Here is a 12405-nt window from a genome sequence, read left to right on the forward strand (position 1 = left end):
AGTTACTTGAGCCTCCTTAGTTCAAATTTCTAAACACTTAGACGTCCTTATCAATTGCAACTTTTACACCTTGTTCAATCGCTTTCCCTTCTGCTTTAAAGCAGAACTTAAAAATCCATGATTATATACCATAGAAATGCCATCAATGTCAATATAGAGAAAAAAAAAAACCAGCTAGATTCCTGAGTACGATTCAAAAACTTCCATCAGTAAGGACAAGTTGATGAGCACCACTTGGTGTGAAAAGCAAACAATCAGAAGCAAGGGGAGGATGTGAATTATCCATAGAGATATCACCAGAATAAGATGCTGAGGATTTGGTTTTTTTTTAAAAGCAAATAAAGTTGAATTTCGCTCAGTCCATAACAAAAACATGACAGTCGAACCCATGGTAAAAAAAAAAAACCTTTTGAATCAAAATTTGGAAAAGTCATTAGGTTCAAAACCAGATCAGGAAAAGAAGAGGGCACCAAATATACTCTGAAATTGGGCAGCTGAAAAAAAAGAAGCCAAAAGGTTTCATTATGAGAAGAACATGAAGGACATTAAGAATCAACCATGAGAAAATGCTGGAGATAGTCCTTAGACCACCGTTATTCAAACTTGTCCAAATGAAACCCCAAAGAAAGCCAGAAGGAACAGCTGTTGGTATTGGCACGGTATACGGTATTGGCTAGTCACTGATACCGATACCGTGCCGATACCGTATCGGTAGCATGGAACGGTAAGGGGTAAAGTGGTCGAAAAACTTGTTTTTTAAAGAAATTAAGGGGTAATTATGTCTGATACAGCCGATCTAGGTGGATACCGTATCGGTTTTGCGTGTTGCCGATACCCGTTCCGATACCATGCACTAAAACCATGAGAGGGAGTGGAGATCCAATTCCCAGAGGAATCCTTAATCCAGAAAATATAGTTACGACGACAATTCATCTGTGCTTGTCGATGGAAAAGCCATGTATTACGGTCCCCATCAAAGAAGTAACAAGCCCGGCCACAAGATGGGGCGAAATGACCACCTCACCCCTATAAAAGGTGAAATCCTTCCCTTGTTGATACTCTTATGTGAGCTCCCATTTGCCCCGTGCTAGGGCGGGGGTTACACTCCCGAACATAGAAGTGCTCCCAGAAGAAAAATAGAAAAAGACTGGGCATGCCGCACGCTAGCGGGTGCTGTGTCTATCTCTCTCTTTCCTCCTTTGAAATGACCTCCTGCCCCTCTTGTATATGATACCCCATCCTACACCCCCATTGGTGCTGCCCGCACGTCTATCCCTCTTCCAATAGATATATGTATAGGGAGGGGGATCGCTGCAGGGGTTACATGGCCATTGTGCTTGCATAGGGACCAATAGGAGCACATGCACCGGCATCCAACCAGGAGTAGGGTGGCCATTTCATGGTGCCTACATCTGGGTGTAGGGGGGTTGGCGCAACAGTGTTCTTATTCCCATATATATAACACCCCAAAGAGTAACAACAACTACCTAGCGTAGTTGGTGAGTTGTGGTGTGCTTCATGCCCATGCTCACCACGAGGTCTCGAGTCTCCTGGCTGTTACCTTCCCCCCTTCCCAGTTTCTCCCTACAGAAAACTATATATAAAAGCTCCCAATTCCACACAAAAATAAATAAATAAAATAAAATAAAAACACTCCAGACGGTGCACGAGCAGAACTTGGAAAAAAAAAACAAGACTTGACAAAAGAAAATATTAGAAGTTAGAACTTAGAACCCTGTTTTTCACATATAGAGTAAACAGAAGATGTGGCTAATCAAGACTGCACTCAGCCACCTTCTCCCAGGATTCGGGGTCGATTTTGTACAAGGCAAGACGGGAGATCTGGAAGCTCAGGCTGCTTATTTTCTCATCAAGGAGTTTAGCTTTCTCTTGGGCTTTCTTCTTCTCCTCATCTGTTAAATCCCCATAGAGGAGGCTCAAGTGTGGCATATAAGCTACAAGTGTGAACACCAAAAACGTATTGGTCAGCAGAAGAACGATAGTGTCCTACTAAAGGATTATAACAGTTGAAACAAGACATCCTGCAATACTATGATTAAACCCTATAAACATAATCTGAAAAAATTTCAGTTTATAGAAATATTGAATATTCTCTTTGAATCTTGAAAGCAGGAACCGAAAGGAAGATTTGCAATTTGTGCCCAGTGTTGCACTTTCGGAAGGTCAGAAAATTTGAATTTTGTTCAGACTCAAGTTTTGGTAGCTCTAGAATTATACTACCTCAAGTAATGAGTTTTTGTTAACCATATTCATGTAGTATTGCCCAATTTGAATGGGAGGACAATTGATCATATTAAGAACCTAAGCAACTTGGTTTTAGTTATAATATTTTTATTTTCAGATCTCATTTCCTTGTTATTGGTGAAGCCTGATCTCAGCTTAATCCGAAAAGTACTGTTGCTGTGGGGGTTGCAAGGGAGGCAGGCAGCCTCCTTGCCAGAGGGTGTAGGAGACGAGAGCTTCCGATCGGTTTATTTTAGGAGTTGTTTATACTAGGGGAAATTTCGTACTCTCTGGGATTAGGATTTCTCTATACTGTACTCTCCTAAGGAGGTGTGAGTTAGGGTTTTATAATTTCTTAATCTGAATATAGTGGTTATTGCTCAGCTGTGTTCTGTGTGACTTCGTATAAATTTTTCAAGGGCCTATGTTATCTTGATTAAACTATAGTTTTTGGGTGTTCTCAAGGATCAAGAAACAGGAGTCCTAATAAATAGAAAAAGAAAGTACAGAGAACCTATAATTTTTTCAGTAAGAGATACTGAAACAGAGGATTCCTCTTACTATAATCGTAATGAATATAAGAGAAAACCTTCTATCACTGATAGTAGCATATGAAATAGAAATTGACTTCCGCAATTTATAAAACAAAATTTCCTGAAAAAAGGTTTCTAGGAAATTATGTAGATGAAGCAAGAGTGTACAGTGTGACTCACGGGTTGAACTCATGTATCCGAAGCAGGCAGTGCAATGCTCGGTAGTTGACATCACCTGCATCAAAAGCATATCAGAACGACGAAGAACCATCACAAGCATCCATTTTTTCGAAACAGAACAAATCACTGAACCTATTGATTACGAATACCTAAAATTCATGATTTTAATTTTGAGATTAACAATTTCATATTACCTCAGGAGTAGTGTTGAAGAGAAGGAAGACGCACTGATAGAAGAAAGTACCCGTAGCCACCGAATCTACTTGTGCTGTATACGATTTCAGACCTTCGCAGGCGGATTTGAACTTTTGAAGGGCGTCGGCCTTGGTGAGGCGAATCATTCCGACGACGGTGATGTGTGGTTCGATCTCGGGACCTCCGAAATCCGATCTCAGACCTTTCATCAGCGCCTTCAACCTCTGGTTCACATCTTCAGGCGGTAATGCAAAAACCGAATAATCATTTTCTTCTGCTGCAACTCCAGCTCCTTCCATGGATGGGAGATCGAAAACCACCAGACTTTCAATAGCGCGAGATTCAAGAGCTGAGGGTTGACTTCGATTTTACTATTCTTCGCTCTTTTTCTTTTTTTTTATGAAATACTATTCTTCGCTCTTCGCTCTTCGCTCTTCGCTGAAGAAGAAGAGGAAATTGCAGAGATCTCGGGCTGGTTGTGCCTTCACGTTTAAAAATAATAATATTTTTTTAAGAAGCGTAAAACGATAAAGAGTATAAAGAAAGTGACCGGTTTACACGTTGGTATATGATTTATGAAAGAAAATCAACACTATAAAATCAAAGTATTCCGATCCAACGACTGAAATGTATAGAAAAATAGGAGAGCAAATCAGGTGGCAGATAAGCTAGGTGCATGATACAGACCGTCTGATGTCATGTGATACCTATCACCCTTTGATTTGGTCCTCTTCTTTAAGAACACGTTTTTTTGCCCTTTTTGGACGGACTGCTTGGCTCTAAAGTCTAAACCGTGCAAACTGGTCCAACCTGACAAGCAACCCACCCGTAGACCAGTCCTAAACTCCTAATGACCCAAACTTCTACACTGGCAAGCGCGAATGATTCACTGTTTCAATATAAGGGTGCACAAACGAGTGAACAACAGCTTGGTTGATTGGTTGATTGGTTGGTGGTATACTGGCATGTCAGTTGAAGACTTGACGCGCACGCCCTCGTAAGATCAAGGAACTAGTGGTCAGATATCTCTTGCAGTGGGTAGTTAAAGTCCCATTAGGTAGGAGAGGGAGAAAATATAGAGGTACTAGGCCGAGTCTGTGGACAAAGAGTACGTTTGGTAACGTTCAGAACAGCTCTGTTCAGTTCTTTTGTTCAAAAAGAACAAAAAAACATGAAAAAGTGTTTGACTTTGTGGTTCATTTTTTCGTTTTTTTAGAACGAACCGGAGGTCTTGAGCACCAAAAGAACGAGAACGATTAGACGATCTAAAATCGACGAAACCCGTGAAAACCCATGAAGTTGGAGAAGGCTCCTTGCAATCAAACATTGGGAAGAGAAGGGGAAGAGAAGGAGCAGCTGAGGGGGAGACCTCTACCTGTAACTCCGGCTTCAAGGTAAGAACTTCAAACCTCTCTCTCTCTCTCTCTCTCTCTCTCTCTCTCTCTCTCTCTCTCTCTCTCTCTCTCTCTCTCTCTCTCTCGTCTCTGTTTGTGAAGTTCGTTTATGGTTTTGGAAAGCCCAGATCTGACAAATCTATACTGTTACACACAGTTTTGTCTCAGGAATCCGATTGCGAGACCTGGAATTTGAAGGAGTTTTTTATGCTTTGACGAAGATTAGAAAGTTGTTGCAGAGATTTGGGGCTTAATCGTGATCCCAGGTTGAAATCGAGGCATTCCATCCAACAGGAACGTGGTTCGCAGTTAAATTCGGGGCTTAATCTTGATTCTGTGCATACCGGACAGTTGCAATGTAATCCGACCACCAGATCTTTATCTCCTCTGCCTGACACTAATCTCTCGGATTCATTTAAGGAAGCTCAATCTGAGAAGAGGAGATTTTCTACTCCAGGCCCGCGAAGAAAAGAACCCGATGGAAAGATTCCAGGGAAGATTTTCGCTAGAGATTCTCATCGTACTCAGGCATCAGATTCCACATCGTCGTCAACTTCGATTTCTGATAAATTGAATAGCCGAAGGGAGTCATCGTGGATGAAGTACTTTGATCATGGAGTAGGAAGGGACACTGCGGTGGAAATTGCTGGCAGATGAATTCAAGGTTGATCTCTCTCAGTTGTTCTATGGGCTTAAGTTTGCCATCGGAGCTCACAGTCGAATTTACCATGGAATTTATAAGGATGAACCTATTGCTATGAAGATTCTTAACCCACCTGATGACGATGAAAATGGAGCCATAGCGGCTCTGCAGGAGAAGCAGTTCACTAGAGAAGTTACTCATCTGTCTCATCTCCACCATCAAAATGTGATCAAGGTAGCTCAAGTCTCTCTTTTCTTTGTTTATGTTTTATTTTTGTTTTTACCTTTTTTATTTTCATCTTTTAGGGTTCACGGGCGAGGGATCCTAGTACTCAACTTTTATCGAATTATGATCACTAAATTATTATGTTGTAGCAGCAATATACTCTAGTTCCCTTTGTGCCTTCATATTTATGCATTGCAGCCATTCTACTATTTGCTTTGTTGAGTTCAGTGATATTGAACTGCTAGTTGTTTTGTTCTGATCTGATTTTTGTTTTAAGTTCTCTTGTGGAAGACAATTGTGAGAGATTGCTCCCCAAGCTTATTACAGTGTGTCATTCGGAACCTAGAGTCAGATAATTAGGGTTTTTTTTTTTAATTTTTAGCAGTTAATCGTTAGTTTTTTGTGCCCAAACTATCTATTATTCCTATGAATCTGATTGTAATTCCATTTCAATTCATCATTTGTTTAAGCCATAAAACATTCAAAAAAAAAAAAAGCAAGCTACAACTGAGTTTTTATGATGGGCATACCTGATCTTCCTCTGATTTGGGTTTTGAACTGGAATTAGTTGACTCTCCACTTTCAATTTCACATTGCTTCAAAGCTCTCTCTTTAATGGAAGGTGTTGAAGCAGGGCTTGGACTACTTGAGCTGAGTTCAGGTGGAGTACTTTGAGTACCCACATCTATAGTATTCATATTCTCTATTTTCTTGTCTACATTCAAAACCACCAAAATTTGGGAAACTGGTGATATCTCCCAAACAAGAAATCTGATCAGATTCCAACACTATTTACTTCAGATTTGTCCATCAGATTTGAGCCAAAATTTGGGAAACCATTCTTCTCCATATAATTGAACCTTTGACCAGCTTTTGGACCGTATCTGAAACTTTGATTTGTTGTTATTAAATTTATTTTTAAATTTGGTTTCTAAATCTGCCACTGTGAAAACCATCCAAGAGAATTTGAAACAGGTCAGATTTTAATAAGATATTGATCATGAGATGTGATCTTCAGCCCAGAAGGACTTAATTGGATGATACTGATCTGGGTATGACAGGGGAGAATGGTTCAACCCTGAACTTTTGATTTCTGATCTGGGTACCCTAGGGGGGACTATCATATGATTGCCCTTTAAATTATAAGTTGATTCAACTTTCATTTCCATATCTTTTCTTCCTTTACTTTTTTCCACTCACATAGGAGAAAGGGGATTGGGGAAGACAGAAATTACTGAGAAAGGAAGCAATGAATGGCAGGTAAGAGCAGGGCCCATCTATGTTATCTCTTAGGACCAATTTCAAAAGGTTCTGGCATTGGCACCACCATTTTTCTGTTTGTACTAATAGCCTTTTCTTTGAAAAACAAAAAATTTCTTTACTTTTCATGTCCACAATAGCCAAGTGCTTCAGTTAGTTAAGATTATTCAGTCTATGGAATCGCTTGACTTTCTAGAATCCAAAAGAATGGAGAATATAATTTGGTTTAATCTGTTGTGTTAATTCATTGACAACTTGATGGGCCTTTAGCTCAAATTGGTAGAGCACTTGGAACATGAGCATGTTCCAAGAGGATGGTGGTTCGAGTCCACCAAGGCCTTCTTTATTCAACTGTTCATATCATAGTTAGTTATACCACTAATCCACTCAAGAACCCAATTTTAATGGCATCTTTGAAATTTGACGTCTTTTTATACTTTGGTTATTTTAATGAGATATTTTAAGGTTGGTAAGAAAAAAGGATTTTACAAGTCTTTTTTTGGTATAATTGACAAAAAAGAAATGACATTATTGTAATTAATATCAAATAGGGAAGAACGGATTTTACCAAACACTATTTTCGTTCTGAACAACGTTCTTGAGAACGTTACCAAACGGTCATTTTCGGTCTCAGAATGCCGTTCTAGACCAAGAACGTAAAAGAACATTTCTAGTCAAGAACAGGCGTTCTTTGTTCAGACCGTTACCAAACGCAACCAAAGAGTCACTCCAAAAGATAATGAAAATTTCTTGAATAAGATTAAAACCGATTAATTGGATGATGTTCTTTCATTTCAATACAGCCATGAGCCATGCATGAATCTTATTACTTACGCCGCCGTGAAGTCGTCTCAACTCTAATTTCAATATAACATAGGCTCTGTTTGGTTGCAAAGGGAATTATAGGGAAAGAAAGGAAAGGAAACTTTTTCAAACCTAAAAAAAAAATTTTGTAATCATTACCCTATGTGATTGTATGAATTATTTAAATTTCTTATCATATTTAGTAATGATACATTTTACATGTAATATTTATTTTACATTTTAAACCAAAGGAAACTGGATGCAAGTAAAGTGAAAATTAATAACCAAATATGAAATGATTTGGAGTTAATAATACTGGCACATGGTGTAATGATTACAAAATTTCTTTTTTAAGTATGAAAATTTCACTTCCCTTCCCTTTAATTCCTCTTGCAACCAAATGGAGCCATAGGAATTAAGGTAGGGAAAGTAATGATCCATACGTCTTGTAAAATACATGTTGTATTGCTTGTAAACGAAGCTCTTTTTGATGGAGGTGCCTTGGGATGAGCATCGGAATAGTGGTACAGGCCTAATCAATTTCATACAATAAAGATTAAAGAAAAGAATAATAATGCCTCTAGATGAGTGTACTTTTCTTTCCCTTGCTGTAGAATAAAACTTCCACCCTTAAATGGACCAAGTTTTCCTTAAGCAATGGTGAATGAAAATCCATTCACTCACAGGATTTTAGATACAATCAGTAGGGTATTTGGGGAACAAACTAAAACCCTATAGGGGTTTGAGAACCCTAGGATGGTGTGGAAAAACTTCTCCTGAAATCAAATTCAGACTCACGTCTTGACAAGCAAGCTTTCTCACCTTTTGGTAACCATCATCATTACACTCCTTGATAAAGAAAATCTACATAATCCTGGATTCTCATTATAAGAAGTAATTGAAAATATCTCGAATTAATGGCCTCTTGGTATGGATCCCTCACGATGGCTTCATCATTTGCAAGAGATCCATAGACTGAAGCTTTACCAGTGAGATGGGTATAGAACTCTTATAACTTGGATCACATTATTCAAAATGTTCTAATCTTCCATCTTACCAAATATTAGTCACAGAACCTCTAAGGTTGGACAGGTTCTTAGTATTGATGTAATACCATCAGAAACTAAAGACCAGCATCAATATTCACTATAAGAAACATATATATAGCAGTCCAAAGTTTGCATGACAGAGAACTAGAACAAAAAGACTTGACAAAAGAAAGTATTAGAACCTTATTTTTTCACATATAGAGTCAACAGGATAAGTGGCTAATCAAGACTGCACTCGGCCACCCTCTCCCAGGATTTGAGGGATTTGTCTTCAGTGTCGGTTTTGTACAAGGCAAGACGGGAGACCTGGAAGCTTAGGCTGCTTATCTTCTCATCAAGAAGTTTAGCTTTCTCTTGGGCTTTCTTCTTCTCCTCATCTGATAAATCCCCATAGAGGATGCTCAAGTGTGGCATATAAGCTACAAGTTTGAACACCAAAACGTATTGATCAGCAAAAGAAAAGATTTAAAAAAAAAAAAAAGGCGTACCCAGTGCACAAGGCTCTCGCAGTCTCGCATTTAGCAGGGTCTAGGAAAGGTCAAATGTACGCAGCCTTACCCTTATTTCCAGAGAAGCTGTTTCCAGGACTTGAATGCGTGACCAAGCGTTCAGCAAGTGAGCACTTGACCAACGCGCCAAACACGACCTTGGGCAAAAGAAAAGATTGTGTCCTACTAAAGGATTATAATAGTTGAAACAAGACATCCTGCAATACTATAATTAAACCTTATAAACATAATCTGAAATTTTCTTCCAGTGTGTAGAAATATCAATTCTGAGAAGAAGATTTGCAATTTGTGCCTCAGTGTTGCTATTTTGGTAGGTCAATGGATCATTTTTTAATTTTTTGATGAAACAAACAAAGTGAAGTCACACAAACCACACACCAATCACAAAAGGTTAACCGACTTTTGAACCGTGGAATGGATAATATTATAATCCTAAGCAACTTGGTTTTAGTTCTCTTATTCTTTTTTTTTTCAGTTCCTACTTCCTATAAATTTTCCAAGGCTTATGTTATGTTTGATTAGACAATAGTTGTTGTATGTTATTAGGGATCAAAGAAAAAAATTTCACTAAGAAATATACTGAAACAGAGGATTCTCGTACCACTCACTGTAAGGAAGGAGCATAGAAATTGAATTCGCAGTTTATAATCAATACTTTTAAAGTTTTTAGAAAATTGAATAGATGAAAGCAAGAGTCTAGAGTAACTCACGGGTTGAACTCTTGTATCCGAAGTGTGAAGTGCAGTGTTCGCCAGTTGACATCACCTACATCGAACAGATTTCCATATCAAACAACAAAAACATACCAAGACAACAAAGATGGAAAATTTTACATAACCAGCACAACGATCCATTTTCAAATTAGAACGAATCACTGAATCTGTTGATTCTGAAAAACCTAAAATTCATGGCTTTAACTAGGTTGAAAGTTTTTTAATTGAATATTACCTCAGGAGTGGTGTGGAGGAGAAGGAAGACGCACTGATAGAAGAAAGTACCCGTAGCCACCGAATCAACTTGAGCTGTATAAGATTTTAGACCTAAACAGGCGGAATTGAACTTTTGAAGGGCATCCGCCTTAGTGAGGCGAATAGCTCCGACGACGGTGATGTGTGGCTCGAACTCGGGACCTCTGAACTCCGATCCCAGATCCTTCATCACCGCCTTCAACCTCTGGCTCACGTCTTCAGGTGGTAATGCCCACACCGAATAAACATTTTGTTCTTCTGCAATTCCAGATCCTTCCATTGATGGGAGATCGAAGACTACCTGAGCAATACTCAATAGATAGTCACCGCTATACTCCTAGAAAGTAAAAACCCTAGAAAGATCAACAGAGGTTAGCGAGAGATGAGGGAGAGATTTGATTGACCATTATAACTGGTGAATCGGTTCTCTTTTTTACTATTGTTTTTTTTATTTTTCCCCATGATAGAGGAATCGGTTCTTTGTTCTACACTGAAGAAGACAATGCAGCGAAGCTCGAGTTGTAAATTGTGATTCGTGACTCGACGGAAACATTTTTCCCTTTTAAATTTTCGGTGGAAAATGATTCTTAGAATATTATGAAAATGAGAAGGTATATCCTGTGCAGATTTTAGAGTGAGCTGGGAATCTTCACGTACGTGATGGAATTCAATCTGTGAGAATATTTCATCTGAACAGTTGTAACTCGTTCACGTACGTTCACAACACCCAGGGAGTGCCCAGGGGGCATCCAAAGGTTGGACTATGCTGCACACATCTTAATACATGTCTAGGGATGTGTGCGGCACAGCCCAACGGTTGGATGCGCTGGCCGCTAGACTCCCTAAAGAGGAGCTCAATCGACTTACCATTTGGCAATTTTTATCCTCTCCTATTACTCCTGTTACAGCATGGTGCTGTAACACATCGTGCGGCAGCTGTAGAGGCCATGTGCACCATATGGGGCTTGCTGTACCACATGGTCTTTGCAGCACCGCACAATGTTTTACAGCACTGTGCTGTAACAGGAGAGGATACCAATCCATCCGATATGATAATTCTAATTTTTACCAAAAAACAAAAAAATATAGTAATTCTAATTGTTATATTACATGTCAAATTAAGAATCAAATTTGATCGTTAAGACTTTCACGTATTGGCATACCCTCCATGCACCATCTTGGTAATCCATACATCCTCTTTGTAATCAATTATTTATTTTACCGTATGGTAGCTCGTCAAACTTGACACGAGGTAGGATTAGAAGTTTGTCTATAGATTGTATCGGGTGTGCCTATCCATAAAACCTATACTCCCTCCCTAATTAAATTTGAGGCCATCTAAGAGAATCTCCTTTTGCAAATTTCAAATGATACATATCAGTCAATCAATAGGCTAAACAAGAAAAAAATTAAAAAGAATAAGGATTAAGATTCCCCCACCCCAAGATAAGGAAGAATTCCTTCAAGAAAGTTATGTGACTTGGATACCTATATTATCATTAATTTTAATCTTAAGTCCATTCCAGGATCTGAGACTGGAAATGTATAACAAACAACATTTTTAACATTTCAAAACATATTCTCAATGCAAAATGCAGGCCTAATGCACCTAAATGTTTAATCTAAACTCAATACAATCCAATTGAATTCAACCATGAATTCTAGGGTGCAAGTTTGGCCCTGCCCTGAGGCCTTGAGCCCGAACAAGACCTATGTTGAGATACCCTGGCCTTGAGATCAGGTTAGGGCCAGGTCGGGCCAAGTTTGAGTCCTTGGGCTGAGCTTAGCCCAATCCAACCCTGTCTTCTTCTTTTCCCCGAGCTGACCCAACCCTTGAATCTCCTTTCCCCCTTCCTTGAAAGAGTTGACTAGAAATTCATATTTCATCTTCCACTTGTGCCAGGCATAATGATGGAGGTTGAGATGGACAATGAACTATATCATGAATGTCAATTGTCCAGTGGCTTTTAATTTCAATTTCAACTATTCTTGTTGAATTTTGATATAATATCTCAAAGCCTATGATGTTTTATACATATTTTTAATCCCAAGGGTAAACATGAGGTGCATAGATCTTTTTAACAGATGTGTCAATATTTTTTTATTTGTAATTGATATATCCTTTATTTAAGTTAACAAATTCTAATCAATTAACAAATCTGACAATTTAACCAGTTCAGGAGGCCAAATCAATATTCCTCATGCCTAGGTTATTTACCGGCAAAGGCCAATAAGGGTCCCCGGCTTGACCTTGAAAGCAGATCAAGGTTGAATTTTTCAAACCCTGAATCAGAGCAGGACTAGGCCTGTTAATATAAGCGGTAAGATGCGTAGGTACGTACAGTGCCATGGATGTAGCTGGTCCAATGATCTAGTTATTCTAGCATTCATGCAATGTAAG

General features: G+C 38.9%; 3 protein-coding genes across 4 annotated transcripts; 1 reads left to right on the top strand and 2 right to left on the bottom strand.

The window, feature by feature from the left end:
* Positions 1–1727: 1727 nt before the first annotated feature.
* On the bottom strand, positions 1728–10439 carry LOC122652967 (cyclic phosphodiesterase-like). 2 transcript variants are annotated; one of them, XM_043846853.1, is made up of 5 exons: positions 10372–10439; positions 5788–5799; positions 3152–3476; positions 2958–3012; positions 1728–1955 (listed from the first exon to the last, which is right to left on the bottom strand). In XM_043846853.1, exons 3-5 carry the CDS (start codon positions 3449–3451, stop codon positions 1771–1773), a joined length of 540 nt encoding a protein of 179 aa, XP_043702788.1. In that variant the 5' UTR covers positions 3452–3476; positions 5788–5799; positions 10372–10439; the 3' UTR covers positions 1728–1770. The 2 variants fall into 2 exon arrangements, with proteins under 2 accessions (XP_043702788.1, XP_043702789.1); XM_043846854.1 differs by lacking the exons at positions 5788–5799; positions 10372–10439 and adding an exon at positions 10346–10363.
* Positions 4446–5548, top strand: LOC122650994. The gene is made up of 4 exons (XM_043844343.1): positions 4446–4546; positions 4786–5156; positions 5200–5423; positions 5495–5548. The coding sequence occupies exons 1-4, from the start codon at positions 4446–4448 to the stop codon at positions 5546–5548; spliced, it is 750 nt and encodes a 249-aa protein (XP_043700278.1).
* Positions 8595–10330, bottom strand: LOC122652965 (cyclic phosphodiesterase). Its single transcript, XM_043846852.1, has 3 exons — positions 9985–10330; positions 9747–9801; positions 8595–8946 (listed from the first exon to the last, which is right to left on the bottom strand). The coding sequence occupies exons 1-3, from the start codon at positions 10282–10284 to the stop codon at positions 8747–8749; spliced, it is 555 nt and encodes a 184-aa protein (XP_043702787.1). The 5' UTR covers positions 10285–10330; the 3' UTR covers positions 8595–8746.
* Positions 10440–12405: the final 1966 nt, after the last annotated feature.

The sequence above is a fragment of the Telopea speciosissima genome, chromosome 2, assembly GCF_018873765.1.
Source record: "Telopea speciosissima isolate NSW1024214 ecotype Mountain lineage chromosome 2, Tspe_v1, whole genome shotgun sequence".
In the NCBI taxonomy this organism is placed as follows: domain Eukaryota; kingdom Viridiplantae; phylum Streptophyta; class Magnoliopsida; order Proteales; family Proteaceae; genus Telopea; species Telopea speciosissima.